The sequence below is a fragment of the Psammomys obesus genome, unplaced genomic scaffold (genome assembly GCF_907164565.1).
Source record: "Psammomys obesus unplaced genomic scaffold, mPsaObe1.curated_primary_1811, whole genome shotgun sequence".
In the NCBI taxonomy this organism is placed as follows: domain Eukaryota; kingdom Metazoa; phylum Chordata; class Mammalia; order Rodentia; family Muridae; genus Psammomys; species Psammomys obesus.
The window spans coordinates 6,543,631-6,569,755 of record NW_026585504.1 but is presented as its reverse complement, the minus strand read 5'-3'; the positions used below and the strand labels follow the sequence as shown (position 1 = coordinate 6,569,755).

Here is a 26,125-nt window from a genome sequence, read left to right as displayed (position 1 = left end):
AAGGCAGGGCATTTATGTGATCTTGGGTCATGTGAATTGGAGTACTTGAGTACAGTAAGGCTGAATGGAATCAAGTGATGACCATTCTGCCGTGCAGAATCAAAGCTTTTGTGTCTTCACGGGACTGCTTCTAGACCTTCAGCTCTACGTTGCCCCCTTCCTCTTGGATGCCTTTTTGGCATGCTGCACGCTTCTCCCCTCCCCAACAAGGCTTTAGCTTCTCCTCTCTGTCTCACAGCTTTAGAGATCCAAAATGTCAACTGGCAGATGTCTGTGAATCGGAGGGCACACCACACAGACAAGTTCTCCAGCCAGGACTTCATCGTGCGAAGAGGATACCCCTGGGAGATGGTATTATTCTGCAACCGACGTCTTGAGTCTGGAGAAGATCTAAATTTCATCGCCTCCACGGGTACTCACTCTGCCCCCTCCGCACACGAGTCCTGAGTTGCCCATTGGGCTCTGGGCTAGTGTTGGAAATCAGAATGAAAATACATCTGTGTTATCCAATGGTCTTAGGTGGCCGTGACCCACAGGTTGAGAGCCACTGGCCTAGAGAAACTTGCATCAAGGCCTGCTTTCTCTCTGAAGCACCCCTTTGTTGCCTTCACTTTTCTCTCTCTTTGACAGGCCCCCAGCCCTCAGAGTCAGCCAGGACAAAGGCTGTTTTTTCAGTCTCCGAGAGAAGTACAAGCGGCTGGAGCGCAGCGCTCAAGGCCAACAATGACAACAGTCTGGTCGTCTCTATTTCCAGTCCTGCCAATGCCCCCATTGGGTGGTACACACTGAATTTGGAGCTCTCCTCCAGGGGCAGGGTCGCCTCTCTGAGGCTCGGCACATTCGTAGTGCTCTTCAACCCGTGGCTGCAAGGTAGGTCTCTAACCCCACGTTCCCACATGGCCCTGACAGAAGCGGCGAGTGTGAAAGAGAAAGATGGTTAGGGTGTGCTCCTTGTAGACTGCCTAGATCTGATTGGTGAAAGTTAGTGGGCTGTGGAAGGGGCAGAAGAGCTGCTGCTCAGAAGGTCTGCACTTACCAGCTGTGCGAATCTAAGCTCATCCTCCAATTCTTCCCCGTTAAGTGCACATCATAGTGTTATTTTCTGGGGCTTCCATGGGGATTGTGTGAGCTTTTATACACTGTACAGAATGACAAATTATAAGAGGCAATGGCTACGGTAAAATTCTACCATGTGGCAGTACCCTTTTATCTGAAGGAGCAAATATCTCATCCTTGGGTCCAGTATTTAGACTCTTAGGCCAGCCTTGCTTCTCTTTCAAGCCTGAGTGCCCACCGTGAGAGCTGGAAGCCTCATAGCCCAAGACTTCATTCTTCATAGAGATTGGGGGATGGACCCAAAGTGACTCTTGCTCTAACCCCAACACCAGTTTTCAGGAGTGGGAAGAGAACTGATTTCATTGGTTCACTAAGTTATCTTTGTTTGTTTGTTTGTTTGTTTGTTTGTTTTTCTATGTGTGTGTGTCTGTGTATATGTGTGTAATAGCGGATGATGTCTTTATGAGTAACCACGCCGAAAGACAAGAGTATGTTGAAGAAGATTCTGGCATCATCTACGTGGGCAGCACAAATCGAATTGGCATGGTTGGCTGGAATTTTGGACAGGTAAAAAGACCATAAGAAAGCTGGCGTTACCTCCCTAATGCCCAATATGCTCAGGGCTTATAGCAGAGTTTGTCTGGTTTTTTTGCTCTTCTATCTGTTTATTCATTTGGAACACATTCGTTGATTGCCTACTCTGTTCTAAGCCCTAAGCTGAACGCCAATGATACAGATGAATAAATTTCCTGCTCCAAAGGAGTCACAGTCTAGTAGGCTAGATGGACTCATTACCGAATTGATGGGGTGAAATATTTCTGATGCCATGACACACAAATAAGAAAAAGGCACAGCAAGGAATCCCAGGACAATAATGTAGCTCCCTCTTTCCATCTCACACAAAAATGTGATAAAGCTCCATCATTGTGTATATTTGGCCTTTCACAGCCAATAGCCTTTGTTTTACATTACCATCTGAATCCAGAGAGTTCCCACAGTTTCTCAACTTAGAAACTGTTTAGGAACGCCTTTTCACTTTTTATTTTCCAGGTGATAAGTAAAGGCATCAGAATGAAGTTCCTTGGGTAGTCAGGGTACCTACACACAGAGAAGTGGGTGATCAGGTTCCTGTTGGCCCATTTCAGGTTCCACTATGCAGCTAACTATAGCAAATTTTAAGTTGAGTCTATGTGTTGACTGCATTTAAAAAAAAAAATGAGGATAAGAGCATATTATACACCCAGGGGTGGGAGCAGAGCTATTTTTAGTGGGATGCTTCGTGAAAGCCTTTCTTAAGAAGGTGCTTTTGAGCCTGGAGAGGTAGCTATCTTGCAGAAGAACATTTCCTGAAGAAGGAGAAACAAATGCAAAGATGTATGGCAAGAAGAGCTAGTGTGTGGAACAGCTCATGTGTGCCTTATTTTGTAAAAACGAGCTTTAGATATGTGTTCGGACACACATTTTATTTTTATACCTAGCTTTCCAAGAATCTAAATGACATGCTCAAGGTCACCGTCAGAGTCACAAAGGAACTTTGAGATGAGTTTGGCTTGATCGGTCTTTAGGCAGATTGAGAAGCCAAAGCTAGAAAGGCCAACTTGTTCCCAAGTCCACGGCGAGCTGTGGGTCAACTGGGCCATGCTGGCTCCTGTGGGCGTTAGTGGAGTGGGCGGGTAAAGGCTGGCTGCAGTGTGCTCCTTAAGAGCTCTTAGCTCTGAAGGCCACAAAGTGAAAGAGCGTGGGGAGATCCTGTGGTCCTCGCCATTATGCTTCTTGTTCCCTTAATTAGCCAACACAATGGGTCATTTCTTTCATCTTAACATGTGGTCCCATTATAAACAGTATGAAGAAGACATTCTGAGCATCAGCCTCTCCATTTTGGATAGGAGTCTGAACTTCCGTCGTGACCCTGTAACTGACGTGGCCCGCAGAAATGATCCCAAATACGTTTGTCGGGTGCTGAGTGCCATGGTAAGTAATAGGAAGGGAGAGTGTCACTCCTTGCTGTTATTCTCCTGATGTAATTGTCATCTCCGAGGCTTACTGCCCCTGTCTGCTAACCTAGACCTAGTTCTGGAAGCTTCTAGCCTCTGTACAATCTAATCTAAGCCTACAGTGTTTTCAGACTTACTGCTAAATAAGCTCACCCTTTCTAGTTCTTTCTGAACTCTGGCTGGCAGGTTCAACTCAGATGTTCTGGCCCAAACCCCTCTCCAAATGGACTGGATTCAAAATGGCTTCTCTCAGCTTCTGACTGAATAGCTCCTCTTGGCCTCAAACTAACTCTAGCAATTTATTCTAATTGTCTGGCTCCTTTTCATTCTCTGGCTCATTCTGTCTTTACTTATATCTAGCTTCTTTACTCTGTAAAACTGTCTCTGTAAAAATCTCCTAGTAAAACTGCCTCTGAATACCACAGCTGAGCTGCCATGAACTCAACCCCACTGTACTGCCTCTCAGCTCATTGACTCAACTGAACTGCCTGAACAGAACTGACTAGAACTCAGAGGTCCGCATGCCTCTGACTCCTGAGTGCTGAGTGAAGGTGTGGGCCACCACACCTGGACCTACGATTTTCTTTGCCTGAAACTTGCTTTATACCAGGTTGGTCTTGAACTCAGAGATCTGTTTGCTTCTGTCTCCTGGCATTAAAGGTGTGACTGTATTCGAGCAGGGTCACACAGACCTGGAAGGTCTTTGGATGTGGTCTCTTGCCAGAGCAGTTATGTTATGAATTAAAGTTCCTCTATAGCTTATTGTGCTGCCATGTGACTGTGTATCAGATCCACGCACTCCATGTCTCCTCTGAGCCATGCCAAGCGCGTTTGGTAGCTATGGCCTTGCCCATCTTGCCAATAGAGAACATGGAACTCCTGTCAGCTACCGGCTTGCCTAACATGGGGTAGTGACTGAGCAGCAAAGGCACAACTAAGCCCAAGCATGGCTGGTTTCAAAGCTCTTTTGAGGCTCATGGCTTGTCTTAGATGACATGAGAACATACCTGTTAGGTGTTCACCAGGGATGAGATGGGAGGGGGGATGAAAAGTGAGGCCTCTGCTTCACCATGAGGCCTCCAAGGAAGGGAAGTATGTGCCCAGTGAGACTGGGATATGGGCCTCCTTGGCAGCATGGAATGCTCAAGTGCATGACAGGAGGAGAACAGACTGCCCCACTCATTTTCTAGACAGAGAAGGAAGCCGGAGGAGCTAATGTGATGGGTTCACAGTGTGCAGATGTGAGTCAAACAAGGCCTTGAGCTGTCTGGTCAGGCAGGGCCTCTCCTACCACAGTACACACACACACACACACACACACACACACACACACACACACACACACCCCACAATCTTGGAGGAAGCCACAGCTCTGCACTCACTGGGTACAGAATGTCTTCATCAAAAAGGATTTAAAAATTTAAAGGTCCCTGGATGTGGTGACACTCGGGAGCCTGAGGAAGCCAGAGGATCATGAGTTCCTAGTCAGTCTGGGCTTCACAGTGGGACCCTGTGTCCAGTGAAGGCTAAGAATCTAAATGAGTTTTTCCATTGTAGCTTTCCTGAACTAAATAATCATCCAGAAACATCTTTAGCGTCTTTCTATGCTGGCCCATGGTTTATTATCTTGGACCACTCCCAAGCTGCCCAGTTTCTTTGTTAGAAATCTGAACAGGCGGCATGCTGATGACTTAGTTTAATTAGAGAGAGCTTCTCCAAAGAACAGGATCTGGAAGGGAGCCTTGCAGGAAAGAAGTGAAGTAGACCCAAAGAGACTTAGGACCTTCAGATCCATGAGGCCTAGAATAGCCAGGAGGGAGACTGGAGTTAAGGGGGACTGGGCTGAATCTTGCAAAACTAGTCACTTGGATAAGGAGTAGTCAATGGAGGCAGAGGTCAAGTAAAACTTAGAGTTCAGGCCCACTTACGAAGCCAGTTTTCCTACCAGCAAAGAGAGTAGGTGAGTCCAGCTTGAAGCCAGCTGGCTCCAGCAGCTGCTGACTCACTCTCAGCCTGGGGCCAACCCACACTATCTCAGAGCCGATTTCCTCAGACATGCCTCCCTGCCACTCTCTCCCGACCCTCCTGTTGGGCTGGGCCAGGCCAGGAGCTAATTACGGCTTATGCAGAGCTTTGAAGTACTAGGCTTTCAGCCAGCAATGACCTTACCCCAAGCACCCTTGACCCAGGAGCCCGGGAGCTGCACAGCCTCCCTATTCAAGGAGACCACAGTTTGCACGCCAGCGCTAGAAGTGATGGGGAATGAAGCTCCCCTCTGGGCTGGGATCTTTCTCCGAAGTCAGGATATTCCTGTGTCTGCTGCCCAGTTTCACAAGCCTTGGAACACTTAGGTGTGCTCCAAAGAGAAGGGGCAGACCTGACCAGTTGAGGACTCTGTGAGGTCCCAGTCTAGGCCTTCACTGTTCGGGGGGGATAAACAGCAGGGTTTAGTGGGCTCTGGAAGCTGGATGGCTTGAGGCGTACCCTTCATGCGTCTACTTTTCACTTTCCCTGTATTGGAAGGTGAAGGGTCAGGGAGGCAAACTGACTCCCAAGATCACCCAGGAGAAGACAGGTGACAGGAAGCTGATGAGCCCTTTCTCCTTTCTCACCGGGCAGTGTGTGAAGGCGAGTGTGGGTATATGCAGTGCTGGGGACTGCAGCACACACGCTAGGAACCCAGCTGCACACACGCTAGCGAGTGCCCAACTACTGAGCCCCGGCCACCCCCAGCTCTCTTTTATAAGTTTTGTTATGGAGAAATCCGGGCCGATGCAAAAGTAGAGAGAAATTTACAAGTCCTCAGGGACCCGCCATCAGCTCTAACAACTCTGTGGAAGGTGGGTCTCACTTCATCTCAGACCCCTGCTCCACAGACGACTTGATGAACCCAGCATTGACTCCTTTGATACCATTTCCTCTGTAAGTACTTCATGTACGCTCCAAAAGAAACGGCAAAATAGAACTCAGGCCTCCTGAGTCCTCACCCAGTGTTCCGTCAATGCTGTAACACATTTGTGTTCCTCACCCTAGAATCATACTTAAGTTGGATGAATAAATGAACAAACGGATGAATGAATAAGAAGGAAGAAATGTTAATTATTCCATCTTTATTTTCTCTGAGAACTTATATGTTAAAGTTGTAAAGTAATTTTTGGAAGACAAGCACACACACACACACACACACACACACACACATTTCAAACCATAAACACACCACCCTCTTCCACCCCCAACTCCCCGCCAAGCAGACAGCCATTGTCTTCTGCAAATAGGACTTCCAGGCCCTGTCTTGCCTCTGACCAACTGTGGAGTCTCCTACTTCCGCATCATCCTGCAGCTCAGAACTGATGTTATTCAGGAGCAATCAAACGTGGCCCATTAAACAAAGTACCTCTAACCTCATAAAAGCTCCACTCCCTCTAAAGTGATTTGTTACAGTTTTCATTACAGAAAAGTGAACTCAAGGCCTCATGGCTTCCTCATCTTCTGCCTTGTGTTCTGAATTCTGTAAGCCACTCTTGTAGGCAGGACATGGCATTGATTCAGTTGGGATGTGGGGGTGTTTCTGCACAGATCAATGGCAATGATGACAACGGTGTTATTTCTGGGAACTGGAGCGGCAATTATTCAGGCGGTGTGGACCCAAGGACGTGGAATGGCAGCGTGGAGATCCTCAAGCAATGGAAAAAGTCTGGCTTCAGGCCAGTCCAGTTTGGCCAGTGTTGGGTCTTTGCCGGTACCCTCAACACAGGTAACTTGGGTGCGGTGTGCCTTTTATGGGTCAGTGGTCAGTAATGGGGTATGTTCATCTCTACCACATCTGGCATTCTCATACTGACTTTGGCTTTGCAGTGCTGCGGTGCCTGGGGGTTCCCTCTCGGGTGATCACCAACTTCAACTCAGCCCACGACACAGATCGAAACCTCAGTGTGGATGTGTACTACGATGCCATGGGGAATCCCCTGGAGAAGGGCAGTGACAGTGTGTGGTAAGTGATGAGCCATTTCCCCGGGCATGGAGCAGCAAGTCTGAGAAACTCTCTCACCTTCCCCTGGAACCCAGCTCCACACTGAAGTAGAAGGAAAGTAGCAAGAGAGCTGGGGTACGCCCAGTTCAGAGGAGAAATTGCTGCTGCTGCTGCTGCTGCTGCTGCTGCTGCTGCTGCTGCTGCTGCTATTCATGTACCCTGAAGAGCCTGCAGTTCAGCCCTTGGAAGGGTCTGATGGCAGTGAAAAGCAGGGCCAGGACTGCCAGCAGACCACTCTGGCTTTAGAGTATCCGTTAGACCTTGCCCCAGTTGAGAAGTTAAAAATTAAAGCTACTGATTTAAAGAAAGAAGGAAGGAAAGAAAGAAAGAAAGAAAGAAAGAAAGAAAGAAAGAAAGAAAGAAAGAAAGAAAGAAAGAAAGAAATGCAAATTAATCTTAACTCAAGCAACCCATATGACTTAAGAATTTTTTTCCTTTGGGAGGGGTCTCTCTCTCTCTCTCTCTCTCTCTCTCTCTCTGAGTCAGAGAACAGTCTGTGGCCCAAAACAACTTCAGACTCAAGATCTTTCCACCTCCGCTGTGAGTGCTGGGGTTACAAGTATACACTACCAGGTCCAGCGTATTTTCTTAAACAAGACAAAAAAAAAAAAAAAAGCAATACATTTTCTCATAGCTTATACGTGTGTGTATATATATTATGCATGTTAGTTGACAGAATAAAAACATTTGTTCTGGGATGTAGGAGAAAATTTTAAAAATTATGCATTTATGCTTCATATATTTCTAACCCTAAAAATGCTATAGTCACATGTAGCCATATGCACACAGATATATGTAATCTAAAATAGATGCCAGCTTGAAGCAAGTTAAATAAAACTTAAAATAAGAAGATATGTACTTAGAGCAATGTGTTTACAATATAAGCATATAATTACAACCATGCAAGCTTCTACCATATTGTGGGTTATTATCAATTGAAAATGGCGTCGATATCTGTATATCTGCATAGATAGGTGTGGGTCTCCCTATATAAGGAGCCACACACACACTCAATAATCCATCACTTGAGTCAGTTTCAAATGACACATATGCTCACAAAAGTATCCACAGGACTGGATGAACTTTATAGCAGATATCATTTTGTCCATCTTTGAGATTGCTTTATATAGCATGCTATTTAGTACTTCCAGAATAAGAAGGTCCAACTTTTTTTAATCGTGTTTAGTCTGACAGAATAAAATGAAATAAAAAAGTGCAGAAACTTGTTAGCACAAATAAACAACCCTGTGCCAACAACTGAGCTGACGGAGGTGTGGTCTCTCCAGGACAGTGAACATGCATTCTATGTGCATCTACACACGTGGCCTGGGGAGGTTTTCCAGGGACTGATTAGGACTTTTTCCTTTCTTGGTAGATATATAGCTTTTTCTCTAGTGACATCAATACTTATGACAAGAGTTTTGTCCTCCAGCTTCCCACAAATGAATATTTTTCCTTCTTCCCAGTTTTTGTTTGTTGGGTCTGAACCCCCCCCCCCCCATGGTCAGTCCTGATCACTGGGGCTGTCCGTCTAGAGGAGACAGCTCGCTAAACAAGGGCAGCCTGGCTGATCTTTTGCTTTAGCCCATCTCTGATGGCCTAGCACTCCAGGAGCTGCAAGGAGACCACACAACTTGAGAGTCAGTTCCTCTGCTGAAAGCATTCACAGCAGAACTGGGGACAAGGGGCAGGGCGTTAGGAATGGCTACTGAGCATGATGTACGATGTCCAGACGAGTGATTCAGATTAAGCCCTGTTGGAATCCAAGGAAGGAATCCTCCAGAGAAGCTTCAACAAAACAGAAATGGGGAGGGGGGCTTTTAAATTGAGCTTGTTTTCTTGGCAACTTAGTCATTTATTCCAAACATGATCACCTTTAGGGCAAGCAGAGCCTGGGGCAGACAGACCTGGATGACTCCACTGTCATTCTGTTGGCTTTAAGGGAAGATTCCAGATCTAGAATCAGACTGTTCCTGTAGGGCCCGTCACCCTTGCTCTCCTAACTTCTTTTGTGGGCCCCTTCTCAGACAGCAAGAGGAACGATATCCAATCCCCACCCCACTCCCTGGAAGCTGTGTTCAGAGAACCAGGCCTGGATGGTTAGGACAGGAAATCCCGAGCCCTGTTTCCCAGCTCTACTGACATACTGTGGACCTGTGCAAGCCACCTTGTCCTCCTGCTCCCGTTTCTCCACCAGTGAGGCACAAGAGTGGGTCTAGGATCAATTATCATTCAAGCCTCTTACTGGGTCTTTAGTCTCAACCATATTCTTATCCTCAGACCCTGAATTTGGAATGAGATCTGGCTGCTCCCTCCAGAGACCCACAGGTCAATTACACCCAAGGAGAGCAGAACTACTATTCTTTTATAATAAGCATGGCTTAATTTCTGGCAGAAAATCTTGGGTCTAAAGCTTTATGTCATCAATGTTGGAAGCTTTAGATTTAAACTCCCATCGGTATGAGCCTGACATTACAGAAGGTAGCAATCAATTTGAGTTAGGCATCAGAAAGCCGTTGACAATGGTAAAGCAGCTGACACATGGCTGCATGCCCCCTAGTGTCCTCCATGCTGACATTCCCACTTCCCAGATCAGGAGAGAGATATTGTTAGGTTGTTTATTTTCAGGCCCAACTTACAGGTGAAGGACTGAGGAACTGAGAGGTTGAATAATACCATCCCCCCAATAATTTCTCTGTAATGAGGAAGTAGATTTGGAGGGAGATTGAACTCAGGGAGGTTTAAACCCAAGCACCAGAGAATGCTGTTGCTGTCTATTCCCCTGACTAAAGCCTGAGAAATATGGCAGCTCCTATCTGGATCTTTTGCAGAGGAGGTTGGCAGGCCACCACGATGTGGAAGATGGGTTCTGGTTAGGTTGGATTCTGTCTAACCCGCTTGGATGGAGAAGCTGGGTTCCTTGGCTCACTTTAAACAGTAAATGACATTTCCTGAAAAGACCAAACATGTCTCAGGGGCGCCACAAAGAAAAACGGCTTTCCCAAAGTCACACTGCGAATTGTGACTGGGCTACAGTTGGGATATAATGAATGGGTTTCCGTTTACACGGAGAACATCAGGACTAGGGGCAATTTGAGGGAGGATCCTGGACATCTTACAGAAGAGGGAAGAGAAGCCCACCAAGAATTACAATCAGACCTCTCTATGAGTCCCACATTCCCAGACTCAACCGCCTGTGAACTGAAAATGTGCTTAGGCCTACCATGATTTTGTCTGTCTGAACGCGATAGACCTCTGCTTTCCATTATTCATTCATATATGATAAATGATATCATACAATACTCAAATCCCTTGTGAGCACTGCAGTTTGCTTCCCTGAGGGGATCCTGGAACCAGCCCCTGGTGGGCCTGTAACTTGTCTAAAGATGAGCGGCTAGAGACAGATCTCTCCGACTGCAAGCTGCTTAATCACTTTTTGTTGTTTTTATTGTATGGGTTTTTCGTACTTAATTTCCTGCCTATGAACCGAAGGGCTGGGTTAGGAATCCTTTGATATTTCTTCCAGGGCTTTCTTTTAATCACACCCACAGCCTCCAAAGAGTACACCTTTTTCTCAGGCCATTTCACCGATGCTGGGTTTGGCCTAAGAGGCTAAGCTTTCTTGTCTATCCCGAGTCCTCGGGATAACTTCATGTTGGGGAGGAGCGTGTTATTGTTGTTGTTGTTGTTGTTGTTGTTGTTTTGCTGTTTTTAACCCAGGTTCCTGCTGGGCCACTGTGAAGGGAAGGACTCTGGAGATTGCTCAGGCAGCATCAGTCAAATTATTAGAAAAAGTTGCCCAAGGTTTCTTGATGACTCTAGCTTGTTCTTTCTCTCCCTCTCCCTCTCCCTCTCCCTCTGAATTTCTGTAACCACACACAGGACCCTACCTGTAGGTTTTGCAGAACTCCAAAGTAGGGGGAAGGTGGGTTCTGCCCTGCCTAGGGCGTAGAGTATTCAAAGAAGAGCTATTGGCCCCCATTCTTCTGCACTGGCCCATCCCGTCTTCCTGCACAGATCTCTGCCTTCCGATTCCTGCCCCTCCTAACCCTTCACCACCTGATCTGCATGGAGGTCACGAAGGCTGCCACAGTGGCCTTGTCCCCAGCCAGAGCAGTTCCAATCAGCGAGCTTGACTTAGCCTTTGCACTGAGATACTGGGTGCCCAAAGTCAAAAGCAGGGGCTGTACTAGAGTAGTTTATAACTGCACACAGACAGCAGCGTTATGGAGTCAAACAGAACCCCTGGGTGATGTGCAAGGCTCAGAGGCAGCACAGGGTTCCGCTCCGCACACTCCCCACATCTGGGAAGATGTCTTCATGAGACAGTACCTGAGTCTGTGTTTGGAGTTTACCTTCAGAGGAAACTGAGGTCCGAGACCACTTTCTAGGCAGAATCTCCTCACCCTAGGAACTCAGAAGTGACAGAGCTCAAGACAAGCTCTAGAGTAATGGCTTGTAAAACTTCCAGGCTTGCATTACAGTTAGTGCGGGTGAGGAGCCGGAAGGAGCAGACTTCTGAGGCAGGAATGTCTGTCTTTTCCGGAGCTTTTTTCTCTCGTTACAGGAATTCTCAAAACATAAGAGAAGTTTTAACATTTGATAGTTTCCTATCCATTCCTTAGTGCTTTTTAAAAATTCATTATAGAATTAAGATAATATATTTTTCAAAGTTCAAGAACGAGCTAGACCATGTAATAGATGCATCCTATTACTTTTCATATTTGGAAGCTTTCAATCATAGGATTTGCTTGTTTTTCAGTATGGGGACTGAGCCTAGAGTTTTAAATTTTTTTAATATTAATTCTTTGTTTAAACTCGTGTGTGTGTGTTTGTGTGTGTTTATATTGGGTGCAGATGTGTGCCACAGTTAGTGTGTGGTAGTCAGAGGACAATCTGTGGGAGTCAGATCTCTCTTTTCATCATGTGGCTTCCAGGAATATTACAAAGCAAGCACCTTAATCCACCAGCCCCCCAGCCCAGAGTCCAGAATCTCGCCCATGCAAGGCAAGCCCTCTACCAGAGCTACAACCCCAGTTAATCATATACTTTTGAGTAAATAGTATATCATAAGCATACGCTCCTTGCCATCAGAGAGCCTTCAAAAGCGAGATTATTTTTTAAGTGTAATATCAATCATGTGTTTAAACTGTTAACCACATTTCCTGCTAACACGAAATTCATTTCCCTTTCCCTCCCTTATACTTGAATTCAAATTTACTCACTGTCAGTGTGGGGATAGCTTTTCTTGCTGCCACAGTTTAAGAATCACAAAAAGGGGGATGGTAATTATTTCCATTTTATAGAGTCGATGACTAAAGGAGCAGGACTATGCACCAATGGCAGAGGGCTTGCCTAACATACACAAGGTCCCAGGTTTGACCCCTACCACCACACACAAAAAAAGAGAGTAACTGCACGGAAGGCAGTTAGAATACTTAACTTTCCATCTTTGCATTATTTTTGCTATTGCCATTTTTATAGCATACATAATTTTCTAAACATTTGTTTCTTTTCCTTAACTCCTCTACCAATTGTACTTTTATTATTACTACATTTGTGTGCATTGTGGGGTTTGTTTTGTCTTTGAGATGTGTGTTACTATGTAACCCAGTCTGGCCTGGAGTTCACATCCTCCTGCTTCGGCATCCAGGATTACCAGCATCAAACACAGACTTTTCGTTTCATTTTCCCCTTCATGCTGTATTTGAGACAACCTCTCTGTGTTAAATACTAGCTCCACTTTGCTTGCTATTTATTTTACAGCGGGGTGGTGTTTTATTTACCGCTGTGCAACAATTTATCCGGCCATCCCTTTACTGGTGAAATTTTTCTTCCAGCATTCTTGCTCTCACAAGCAATGCTGAAGTGAGCACCTTAACCTGAACAGCTGTGCATATTCATGAGTTCCACCACCACCACCACCACCACCACCACCAGCAGCGCACACACACACACACACACACACACACACACACACACACACACACACAACTGGAGAAATCCCTCATGGAGGAAGTACAGGTTTAGTGAGTATGCAAATTTTTAGAGATTTTTTTTTTCCTACTCATTGTCAAATTGCCCTCTGCAAAGGCCATCCTGATTTAAATCCTCCCCGGTAGTAACACTTGCTTTCTTGCCTGAAAGTAAACAAGGCCGCAGCCTACACTTTAATCTCTGCTAGCCAAGCAGGCGGGATCTGCAAGGCTGTCATGGTTTCTCTTTGTCATTTTAATCTTTTAATAGCGTCGAGGTTAAAATGAGTGTCATCTGTTCAGTCATTGTTTATAGTGCTTATGAAAACTTCATCGCTCTTTATTGGCATGTTTTTCTTTTCTTTTGCTTTTATTAATTTGTAGGTATTTTATAATCTTAATATGGTATGTTTCTGTCTGGCGTATGTGCTGTACCTATTTTCTACTTTACTGTTTCTTCTTCATCATTTTTTTTTCCAGACTAGATAAGTCAAGTGATGCACAGATCTCTCTTCAAGTGATGCACAGATCCCTCTTCAAGTGTGTTCATCATTCCTCTGTTGTAGCTATTCTCCTAACAAACTCATCCATTGAGTTATTCAATTTCAGATATCAGGGAGGCTGCAGTGGAAACGTTCCACTCTATCCTTCCAGAATATTCTTATTTATCTCTTTTTGTTCTCTGCGAATATATTTTCCTTTATGTCACTGATTCTGGTTAGAGGAGCTGCCTGGCAACTCCAACGCATGGCTGTCTTTTCTCTTTAGGCTAAATTAATGTATGCTAAATTAATGTATGGCTTATACCCAAGGTGTGCTTAGTGGCTACAGTCTTAACTGTCTACTAGCAAACTCCTTCGTGACTGCAAATCACCTTAGTACAGTAGGAGTTGCTCAGTTCTCTCGTCTTTGCCGGCCTACATGATCTGCTGGCCTACATGATCTGCCTCATGCATGCGTGGTTCAAGGGTCACCCAGACACCTGAGCAGTTTCTAGATGAAGTTACGTTCTTTTCCCTTGATTCTAACTCTTCAGAGCAGGGCCCCCGCTCACCCCAGCTCTGTCTCTGAGCCTCAGGTTCCAGGCGTGGGAGGACTTTAGGGAGATGATGCCCACCGGGACTAGCAGAGTCCCCGGCTCAGGGAGCATCTTCAGGGAGGGTCTGGGAGCTCTGTCGGTTGGTCAGAGGCGTGGTGTTGCCGCTCACTTGTTATGTGGCCTTCTGTCTGCAGGAATTTCCATGTCTGGAATGAAGGCTGGTTCGTGCGGCCTGACCTAGGCCCTTCATACAATGGATGGCAGGTGCTGGACGCCACCCCCCAGGAGAGGAGCCAAGGTAATCGTGCTGGAGCTACTCTGAGCTCAACTCTGTTATTTATGGAAGGAAGTAACCCAAAGCCCTCCTTAGCACAATGCCCAGTGGGGTGAAACTTTCTATTAAATAGGGTTCTCCTTATTTTGTGTTGTTGATGCTGCTGTTTAAATGGATCCTCCCTCTGCAGCCCCTCTGGCTGCTGCTACCACAGATCAAGCAAGGGGGGCGGGGGAGTACCCTCCAGTCCTATTACTCTGTCTGTGACAGGCCCAAGGGGAAGGGGCTGCTTCCGGCCTCTCCTGTGTGCCTTCTGAGAGGCTAGTCTCCCTGTAGCTGGCTGCCTTGCCACCCATGTGGTCGCTTTTGTCTTTACCTCCTTCTCTCCCATTAATGGTGGATCCTGGACCCTCTGGGGTTTTTCTTCTTCTGCCTCTAACCTCTAGAGAAGCCTGTCTTGTCTGTTACCTTCACTTTGAGTTTCTTTCAAACAATAAAAAAAATGTATAAACTAATATATATTTATATAAAATAATACATGATATAATTGAAACAGTCTGAGTAACTCAGATAATTATAAAAACACGTAAAATAAAAATCCACTTACTGTCACCCTCATACCTTACCTCACCCAGTAACACCTGACCTTCCTAACAAAACCACGGTATATTGTAAATTTGAGGCTGGAGAGGAACCTTTCCAATATTTCCTAGCCACTGTTTTTAACTTTTCAGTGCAACTCAGGAGTGGTTATAAAATCAAGTTAATGAATTGTGTCCATGTCAAGAAGTGAAAACAAAACAGAACAGAAAGGAGAATAAAGTAAAATATTGGGACTAATAAGACTATTGATAAGTGTTTCATGTATGCAAGATGTCAAATTTACTATCTGTGATTTATGATTAAAAAAAAAAATCTGAGTCACTCTCCTCCATGGATAAAATGTCATGTGTGCATCTTTTTGTTTGGCAAACGTGTGGACTAATACACATACATATGTATATAATATGTAATGTATGTATGTATATATGTATATAGTGTGTTTCTATATGTGTCTGTCTTTATCTAGCCAAATAATCTACCTGAGTTGAATACTGGAGGATAAAAATGAAGGTTGGGGTTAGGAACTCAGAGGAGCAAGGGATCCAAGCACTCGATGTTCAAGAAAGACATCTAGAAATAAGAGGTCAATGCGCCTCTGGGCTAGCATGAGTTCATAGGCGGAAGGCAGCACTTCATGGCAAGACCAGGCTGACATCAGTGGGTCAGCCAGGTGAGACGCATACAATTGAGCCAATCGTAAGTGAAGTTGGACCAGGGACTTGGTACAGAGTGATGATGGCAATGGCAATGGTCTGTGTGCCAGACCAACGGGTCACAGTCAGGGCTCAAGTCTGGCAAAGGACTGACATGTCGGTGCAAGGCAGATCCTAGGCAGGCTGGAGCGGGTGGGCTTAGCTGTGGTTTGCATGCATCCAGACTCTGCATCTTGGCCATCAGGTGTGTTCCAGTGCGGTCCTGCTTCAGTCAATGGGATCCGAGAGGGTGACGTGGACCTGAACTTCGACATGGTCTTTATCTTCGCGGAAGTCAATGCTGATCGCATCACCTGGATCTATAATACGAGGAATGGCAACAAGAAGCAGAACTCTTTGGACACTCACTCCATTGGCAAATATATCAGCACCAAGGCGGTGGGAAGCAACTCACGTTTGGATGTCACAGACAAGTACAAGCATCCAGAAGGTAGGACTGGTGCTGACGAGTGATGCCATGTGGGGCTTGGTGATGGATGGACAGCTCTGAGAGTACAGCGAAAAGAGCCTTTGCCTGACACCCCTCCATCTCAGCTAGTTCTGCACAGATGGGAGGATGTCTCTCTACCATTAAGCACTCACCTGTTGTCTTCACTGGGGCAGAGGCATCAAGGACAGCTACAACACCTGAGGAGGTTAGCTTTAGAGCCCAGACAGCTGTAAGCCCAGCCCACCTTCAGGTGTGTCCCTTTCTCAATTGTACGACTGAGCATATGTCACTATGACTGAACATCACAGGGAGAGGCATGGTCCTCAAGGGCTTTGGGACGCATTTCTCTCTCAGTCCACTTCAAAAATATAGACAGAAAATGCCATCTCAACAACAACAAAAAAATAGACAAAGAAAATCATGGATATGGGTTTGTGCCATCTACATTCATAGCCCCCACCCCCTAAGCAGCCCAGAGGTCTGAGGAGACTAATGCCGTGGTCCCTGAAATCTCTATTATCTGTATTACTGCTGTCTTCCTACAGTCACCTTGGAAGCCATGTGCTGTGAAGTCCCCAACTAATTTGTCACTAAGAAGTTGCTTTGGGAACCAGCAGGACAGCAATGATAACCAAAGCTCTCCATTTGAAGGTGTAGTTCAACTTTAGAAATGGCCCAGAATAATTTATCAGTTGCTTTAGCAGGCTAATCTCTGACAAGTGCTGGCTGTTGGTGTTAACCAGTGACCACAGGAGAACACTGGCTCCAGGAGGCGGAGTCTGGCTCCAAGGCCAGCGGCATCCACTCTAGGCACCGCTAGATGGGTATTTTGCAGGTTGCCCTCAGTCAGTAAACACTGTTGAGATTCTCTAAAAGAGAAATGCATGTATTTGAGGGTGGTAGAGCACTGGAAAGAGAACACACATGCCACAGTAAACTATCTGTGTAGTCAAAGGGACCGGCGCAAGGAGAATGTTTTTAGAGACAGAAATGAGGAAGACTATAGCAGATGTTCTAAGACAGCAGTTTTTGGCCACAGTGGTTAAAGACGAAGGTGGTGTTGGTACAAGGTTGGGCAGACAACTGCTGGGCAGATGTCCTGTGGTTCTTCCGTTGCTGGGTTGTAGAAGCTCATGATTCTGGCAGTCTTTTGCCAAAGCAATTATCAGGCATTGATGCAGAACAGCTCTTCCTTTGTAACCTCCCGGCTTCATTTAGCTGTTTATTTTTGTTATGATTGACACAAGTGATTGTATTTTGATTCTGACAACTTCCACAAGTTCTGCCCTAATGCCTATTCCAGGTCCCCTGTAGATGAAACAGCAGATGGTGCCATAGGAGAGGCAGGTGGTGCCAGACTGGTATTTTCTTTTTTTTTTTTTTAAGATTTATTTATTTATTATGTATACAATGTTCTGTCTGCATGTACACCTGCAGGCCAGAAAAAGGCACCAGATCTCATTATAGATGGTTGTGAGCCACCATGTCTGGGACTTGAACTCAGGACCTCTGGAAGAGAAGCCAGTACACTTAACCTCTGAGCTATCTCTCCAGCCCCTGACTGGTATTTTTAACATCATGGTGTAAGGGAACAGGGACCAAACAAGCCAGGACAGAAGGTGACTGTCACTCCTACCTATCACTTATAACAGGCTTCATAGGCTCTCTGATTTTCTTGTCTCCTTGCCAATAAAACAGGAATAGCAGTGTCTCTCTTGGGTTGGATTTCAATACAAAAAATGTACAGTACAGTGCTTGGCACACAGTAAGCACTTAATGAGTAGGATGGTGATCTTTGTCCATTTGGATAGCTGTACCCTCCCTAGAATTATGGCTTCCCACAGACTATTTAGTTAGGTACTGCTTACCTGGCTGTGAGAGCCTGGACTTTCTCTGTTACTCTCACACTTTGAGCCTGCTTCTCCGGAGTCCTCTACCTGCTAAGCAATGGAGAGGGGCCTGGCAGGAAGCTCTTTACAGGACCTCTGGCAGTGCCAGTATCATGCATGACAGCAGAATGGAGCAGCTATCTAATGTCACCCAGATCTTTTTGCCCAATGATGCCACTTGGTCTCAGAGGGCCCCAGGCAGGAAAAGCTCATAAAATAGGTTGCTAAGCATTTACACAATAGCAAAACTGTAGTGGGAAAACAGCAGCAGGAAGCAGAGTCTTGAGTAAGCTCAGCAGGTGACCTATATAGGCCCTGGAACCTCCTTGTGCAAATGCCTGCTTCAAGGACTCAGGCAGAGAGGCTCAGTCTCAGCACAGCCTTCAGCCGTGGGTGTGGACTGGCAACTCAGCTAGAGAATGGAAGGGCATCCAGAGGAACCAGGCCTTCCGGGAGCTCTCCAGTCGGGTAATCTAGCCACCTTTTGCAGCAGGGTGGGTACAGGGGCGGATCCTTGGACAGAGCTCCAGATCCCTGGAGATGAGTATCTTTCTTTCTTCATCCAAATCCCAGAGTAGTCCAAACCAGTAGTTTCTCTTAGGTATGTGAGTCTCTGAAGTCCCTGCCAGGAAATTTACATAATTCATGGAAAGGACTCACTAACTGGTAGAGTACTTATCTTAAGCCTTCTGGTTTACCTTAAAATTTTCACAAGTTGGTTGGGGAACGCGTACGGGCCACAAATGCCAACATTGCCACTCTTTATGTTCTTGGGAGGCCAGGACCTCTGCTGTATGGTGCAGGTGTCTTCAGGTCAAGGCAAAGAGCTTTGTCAGCCTGGGCTTGGAGTTACTTGCCACGCACGGCCTTGATAGTGTCACCAATGCTCTTTGCATGCTGCTTCTGCCGTCATAGTCAGCAGCACCTATTCAATCAGGAAATGCACTCTCTTATATTAGCCCTTGCGTTTTCAAGACTCTAATTTTTTTCAGCAATTTGAACTTGTCATAACTCAGAGCCTTTTTTGCCACAGGAAGTTCCTGTTGACTTGCACAGACAAAAGTGTCACTTGCTGACTCTCAAAGTGCCTTTAGACACAAGGCAAGGGGACATGGGGAGGTGTTCTGAAGTTCTTTCTCATAGCTTCGGTTTTGCTTATGGATTCATTCTAACTCTTCTCAATTCAGTTTTGCCTTTTGTTTCTAAATTATTGGTTTATTCTTCAAGTCTCACAAAAGACCTTTCATCCAAAGAGAGGGAAAATAAGTGAGAAAGAGATCGAAAGTAGAGAGGAAGAAAGGGAGAAAAGGAAAGAAAAGAAGGAATAGAGGGAGGGATGAAGGGAGAAAATGAAAGAAATATAATTTAAAACAAAGAAATGATGAAGCCTTCATAAATAATGTTTGCATAGAGCTAGCCTTCCTGGTGGCTTCCTAGCAGTGTGGACTTGAACTGGAAAAGGACCAGAGACCAGCTTATCTGGAAGCCTTATTCTAAGAAGGGTTGGTGGAGACCTGACAAAATCAGACACTCGCCTGGAGCAACTTGGCACAGAGAAGTAGTGTCAATGTTAGTTCTAGGTCACTTTCCAGGCAGGTCATACTATTCACTGTCTGAATTCCAGCCACATCCCTGAGGAATCCTTGTTCTGTTTTTTGTTTCTCTCACCAACACACAGGTTCCAGGGAGGAAAGAGAAGTGCACCAAAAGGCTTTGAGCAAACTCAAGCCTAATGCAACTTTCGACCCTACGTCTGCGAGGGATTTGGCAGGGGAGGAAGGGGAGCCCAGCATTTCTGGTAGGTTCAAGGTCACCGGTGTACTGGCAGTCGGAAAAGAAGTCAGTGTGGCCCTGATTCTCAAAAACCTGACTGGAGATAGGAAGATAGTGTCAGTGAACATGACCGCCTGGACCATCGTCTACAATGGTACCCTTGTTCATGAAGTATGGAAGGAGTCTGCCACAATATCCTTGGATCCTGAAGAAGGTAACTTATCCTGTGGTTGGTTGGAGTCAATAAATCTAAGGAGCTTATCACCAAAGGGCTCTTGCTGGGCTTTTGATGAGTCAGCTGACTATGGGCAGAGAAGTGAATAGCTTCCTTACCATGGGTAAGCCTTAGTCCAAGTGCTCTGGAAATTGCTGTCCTATGAGCAAGGCCAGTCACTGTGGTGCTAACTACATATTTATTACGCCCTAGCAAGGGAAGAAGGGAGGCTTTTCCAACTCATAGCCATGTCACAAGGCCCTGTACAGGTTTGTGCCACCCTGCATGACTTCCAGAGTGAATGTAACCTCATCTGACCTTCTAAAAGGGATGGATTTCAAGACCTATGTTATGGAGGCACACATAAGGCTTCAGATACATATGGCTTACATGTGCCACAGTGATGAAGGGCCAGTGATGAGGTCTTGGATCTTGGTTTCCTGGTTTTGTTGCTGCTACCCTGCCCTCATCCCCCGAACCTTGTTGTAAGTTTGGCCATGGATGGTCTGCAATAGGTCCTAGGGTCTTAAATCCTTGCCTCATGTTGCCCACAGCTTTCAAGGTCTGAGTGTAGTTTCTGGACTCCCGATAACAGTGATGGGTTTTCTTGGAGATCTAAGCATTTGGGAGGTTTGGTGACTTGTTGCTCCAGGGCAGCCCAGGTGGGAAGGGAACAAGGCGGAGCAGAGGGAGGTTGATTCTGTGGGATTAGAATGTAGGTGTGCCTCACATTGGCAAAATCTTTGAGCTGTTATGAAAAGTTTAGGCTGACAAAGCAGATTAACAAGGGTGGGGTGGCCATTTGCTTCACCTCAAGAATTAATAGAAACTGATTAATTATACAGCCTGCCCTGAAAGAATTTCAGGAGAAATTGAGCTGTGTTGCCTCTGCTAAAAAGCAGCATCTCTTCACAGCTTGTCTTCCAGCAGAAATTTCAATCTCAGAAGCAACTGCTGCTATTTAAAAAATAAATAAAAGAAGCTCTTTTTTTGTGGGAGAAGACCTGGGGAAGGAGCCCAGGGTCTTCTGAATGCTAGACAAAACATCTACCAAAGGTGCGTCTCTTGCCCAGGACACTCTGTTTCTGTAGGCCAAAACATATTCCATATGAAGGGGGAAACAATTTTAATCATCTGTAATAAACAGATGAAAAGCAGAGAGAAGGCAGGTGAAGTGGTCCTGGAATCCTGATGCTCAGGGACTTTCTGAGTAAGCCTGGATGAGTCTCCTTCCCTCCATGAGCCTCAGAGTCGGACTACTGAGAAGGTTGGATCTTCTGATTCAAGGATGCCTTCTCCATGCTGGGGACAGCTCTAGCCAATCCTCTCAGCAGTGAAAGCAGAGGGGACTTTCTCCTAGTTTTCTTAGCCTTGGCTACCAAGCACAACTGTGTGGAGGAGAACAGTGCCCAAGACCATCTGAAGAGAGAGGAGTCCCTTGACCTGCAGGGTTAGGAGATGTTTGTAGAGTGAAAGCTCACGATAAGAATATGAGTTTAGCATGTACAGGCCCTGGATCCTGTCTCCAGGGTCACAGGAAGAGTCTTTAAAGCCTAGAGAGAAGCCAGAAGAGAATGTTCCTTTGAGGGAAAATCCACAAGTCAAGGTGTGTTAGAAATGTGCCCGATCTGTGTAGAGAATAAAGAGAAAGTGTGGGGTGTTTGTTTATTTGTTTTCAAGAAGAGGTGCCTTTTGCACAGTTGGGGCAGGGCCACGTTGAAGGTCTGAACTTTATTCGTAAGGCGGCAAGAAGAAACCATGTAAGGCTTTTCTTGTGAAGCAAAAGAGGAGTGTCATGATGTAGAAAACCTTGCGTGGTCTCTAAAGCTTTGCCTGCCTAGCCTGTGAGCAGCTTTGAAGCAGGAGAGCCCAAAGGGAGGGAGGAAGGGGAGGGCATTGCCACCCGAGAATGGCAGCTCATTAGATGACTGGAGGAACGGATGACTGGAGGTCCATGCCTTGGCCTCCCTTCCTAGTCATTACTGTGTTGTCATCCTTATTGTCACTGCCATTAGGCAAGAAGTTAGCATCCTTTTCTTCCCCTGTCCCTGACAAGGAAGCTCACTCTGACATTTCCCAGCAATGGGAGGGGCAGCTGCATCTCAGCCCTTCAAGTCCCTCTTTTTTTGGATTCTGCTTGCTGAGTTACATCCTGGCACCTCCTCAACCCCTGTTCTGCGCACACACACACGCTAAAAATCCAAACCAAATCCAAGAAACACACATACGTGAACCCCACAAGACCTGAGTACTGAAGGCTTTGAAAGCAATAGACTACCTAACTGCCAGCTCAGCCCCCCTCAACTCAGTTCTAAAGACGATCTCAGAGCTCATCTTCACACCCAGCCCGCCCATGCCCTGCTTCTCCTTTCAGAAAGACAGCAGCCGGTGAAGATTACATACTCTCAGTATGATAGATACCTGAAGGCGGACAACATGATCCGGGTCACAGCCATCTGCAAGGTGGCGGATGAGGCTGAGGTGGTGGTGGAGCGGGATGTCATCCTGGACAACCCTACTCTGACCCTGGAGGTAAGAGGATGGGACGGGTTGCCCCCCTCAGACCCTTGTCCTAGGAACCCCACTAGCCACCAGGCAGTGAGCAAAAAAGGCAGGGTTTTCCCTAGCGACGTACACAAGAGCCTAGTGGATTGGGTCACCCTTCGTCTAATTTATCTATTTACAATGCTTGCCTCTTCCCGCACAATCCCACTTCTGATTTCATGAGTCCTCATGGTATAGGATCCAGGTAGTTGTGTCAGCCCTGGTCCCACCTCTCCTAAGCTTCCCATAGCTCCTAGGGTTCCTGGTGTCCAAACAGGGGCATAGGGTGCCCACTCTGAGCAGGACCCCATTTCCCCATGCAGCTATGGTCCAGCTATGCTTCAGAATCGGGGTGATTTGACCTCAGGTAATCTGACAGCCATTGGGGGACAGTAGTTCCAGCCTTGGGCCTTGCATCTAAAGGGACTTGGCTCTGTATCCGGGTTCCTTTGGCTAAGTCTGTTCCTCCAGCTGTCAGGGGAATGAGAAGATGTTTGTCTCTCAGGGTGGATCTTCACAGATTAGGCCTGGTCACCAGTTAGGCGCCCTCAGAACATTCTAAACATTTGTCCCAGCTAAAAGCATACCTTCGTATAACAAATTGTTCCCCTGTCTGGTAGCCAATACCAATAGAACAGGTGTTAATCCTGTTCTGGGGTCACCTTACCACGTATACCTCAAAAAACAGGAACAGCACCCTCCATGGGCACAACTGTAGCAGAGCTGGTGGCTTGGGCTGCCCTTCCTCCCTTCCCAGAGGGAAGCTCCTGCCCAGTGGGGCCTCCCTTGCTTCACAAGGCATTTCTCGGAAGCTCTCTCTGTCCCTCTCAGCCGAGTGTTCTCTCCAACTCCCAAAGCTGGGCAACAATACTGGGCGGTGACCGGCTCAGCTATAAAAACACTTTGTCCTAAAAGGATGAGCATTTAAATTAAGTTAATTTTCCTAATTTTACTCCCTAATCCTCAAACATCCTTACATCTTTTATTCATATATTCATATTCAGTTTCGTTCGACATTTTTTTGGATTTCTGTATGATGTCTAATTTGTCTTTAAAGACATGATAACGTTTTTTTTCACTGATTCAGTCAAGAAGTAGGCCATACTGAGTTTCCTTGAGTCTTTCTAAGATACACCCAATTTTCTTTCTCTCAAACATCCTCCCCTCTTGTTGAGCTTCTAGAAAACAGAGATATTTTTATCAACCAAATAAGTCAATGTGTGGCTCACTCAGTACAGTGTCAGAGTTTTAAACTCATGATGAAGAAAATGCATAAAAAAAATATCCTGGGTAAAATTTTCTTGTGTCATCTAACACTGATTGGTAATTAACATAGATTAACATGGGGACCTTAGACCATGGGATCAAAAATAAAACCTGAATATTTTCCAAAGGGGTGAGAACCTTCGAGTTCATGACCAGCGTTTCTTATCCAGTCTGGATATATTTATAGACCTTAGTTAATACATAACCATAAAAAAACAGATACTTAAAAATATAAGTTTGTGTGTTTATAAACTTGGTTAATAAAAACAATAAAGATAAAGATATAGATGTATAAATTTAATGTCCACAGTAAGACTGTGGCACAAATAGCACTGTCATATCCTCACAGCACAAAACTGTGCTTTTCTCTTCAAATTATGTCATATACTTCGAGTTCCAAGAAAGAGATGACATTATTCATGATATTTAATATTTCACTTATTTACAGTATATATTGTTCCATATTACAGTGTCTGTCAAAAACTAGCCTAGGCTTTGGGACCAGGTAGGCCCTTCTGCCTCCCAGCGTGTGATTTCCCTGAGCTGTCCAATTGGTCTGAACTTGGCCTTTGACACTGTGCAATGGTAGCCATGAGCACTAACGACAAGAAAAACAAAGACAAACAAACTCAACAACGTCCATCAGTTCTCAAAGGAAGACAAGAAAATCTGCCAGTCAGGCAATTTCAACATGTTTCCAAAACACTCTCTTCCTTTCCATGACATCATTTTTTCCTTGCTAGATGGTGAGAGATTATTAATTATTCTTCCTTACCAGCTATGTCTGCCCAGATCATGGCTGATGCTTAGCAGGCAAATAACAGCCCTAACCTTTCGGGGTGAGCAGTTTGTATTGCTTTTGTGCTCCCAAATCCCACCTTCTTCTTCTATGACCCCATCCTAGTCAGCGTTGGAGTCCTGCTGGACCACAGAATGGCACAGAGGAATTCTCTGGGCTCCCAAACTTGAGAAGGAAATCGATAGCCTGGGTGTCACCACAGAAAAACGGCCTGTTTGGCCCAGTGCTTGTGACCAAGCCCAGAAGGGACCATGGCTATGAGTCTGTATGTGGGCAACCTCAGGAGTCTTTGCTCTGTTCTCCTGTGACAGCTCCCAGGAATGGCTTTAATGGGGAAAAAAGAAAAGGTGGCTAGAGAAATGGCAGTTAAAAGCATATACTGCTCTTACAGAGAACACATGTTTGGTTCCCAACACCATACCAGATGGTTCCATGGATCTGAGGTCCTTTTCTAACCTCCTGAGTGTGTGTGCATACAGACATACAGACAGACACACACTGATTTTTTAAGAAAAAAAAAAAAAAAAAAACATAAGCAGGGGCCTCAAGAAAACTAACTGGCATTGGTTCTCTCCCCAAAAATAGCTGCCGTCTATTCTGGAAACGCCGAGCTTTATGCTTCAGTCACAGAGTCTCTCTCTAAGCCCAGGTTTTCCATATATACTGTGGGGAGAGTGGTGACGTCTTGGTACCCCACATGGAGGTTAGGAGGCCGTCCAACCCATAGGACTAAATGAAATGGCCTGCTCTCACACATCCTAGAGAATGTTTCTTTGTTCCTCCGCCATAATGTCTTGACCCCTGAACCCTCCCCTCAGGTGCTGGACCGGGCGCGGGTGCAGAAACCTGTGAACGTGCAGATGCTCTTCTCCAACCCCCTGGACGAGCCGGTGAGGGACTGCGTGCTGATGGTGGAGGGCAGCGGCCTGCTGCGTGGCAACCTCAAAATCGAGTGAGTCCCGGGCCCAAGCAGCTTCGTGGCGTGGCCAAGAGTGGGATAGGAGGGCCTGCCCAGAGCCTTTAGGTAGGACAGGCAGAGAACCTTCTGGACTCAGATCTTTATTCTTTGGGGAGCTTGGTATGCAAGAATCTGTGTCTTCATTTTGTTTAGGATTCATGAAGCTTGAAGTCCTAATTGCCAGTGCTAAGATCTGATCTTTAGGGCTCAACGTATTTTGGGAGCTGTAAGACTACCTGTTCCCTCTGCAGCAGGATGTCACTGAAGGGAACCAGCTCACCTAAGAGGCAGCTGGGAAAGCTGAAGAAATGGTAGCACTGTTTGACACCACTAGAACAGAACTTGGAGCCCTATACAGCCCATATAGCCTGAACCTTCTAGATTTCACATCAACACTAACCTCTATCCTTCCCCGTCAGTGTGCCAGCCCTGCGCCCCAAGGAGAAGTCTCGGATCCGATTTGAGATTCGGCCCACCCGGAGTGGCACCAAGCAGCTGGTCGCTGACTTTTCCTGTAATAAATTCCCTGCAATCAAGGCCATGCTGACCATTGATGTGACTGAGTGAA

General features: G+C 46.0%; 1 protein-coding gene across 1 annotated transcript; it reads left to right on the top strand.

Moving 5' to 3' along the window:
- Positions 1-180: 180 nt before the first annotated feature.
- Tgm3 (transglutaminase 3) lies at positions 181-26,125 on the top strand. The gene is made up of 12 exons (XM_055605193.1): positions 181-412; positions 631-870; positions 1,505-1,623; positions 2,899-3,027; positions 6,627-6,804; positions 6,906-7,041; positions 14,289-14,392; positions 15,869-16,114; positions 19,682-19,990; positions 22,365-22,522; positions 25,418-25,551; positions 25,977-26,125. The coding sequence occupies exons 1-12, from the start codon at positions 181-183 to the stop codon at positions 26,122-26,124; spliced, it is 2,133 nt and encodes a 710-aa protein (XP_055461168.1). The 3' UTR covers position 26,125.

What these genes read in the sequence shown, in the direction of transcription:
- Tgm3 (XM_055605193.1), top strand. Translation starts at nt 181, where the DNA reads ATGCTGCACGCTTCTCCCCTCCCCAACAAGGCTTTAGCTTCTCCTCTC. An exon ending in TGCCGGTACCCTCAACACAG is followed by an intron (nt 6,805 to 6,905) that starts GTAACTTGGGTG and finishes TTGGCTTTGCAG; the next exon opens with TGCTGCGGTGCCTGGGGGTT. An exon ending in CCCCCAGGAGAGGAGCCAAG is followed by an intron (nt 14,393 to 15,868) that starts GTAATCGTGCTG and finishes CTTGGCCATCAG; the next exon opens with GTGTGTTCCAGTGCGGTCCT.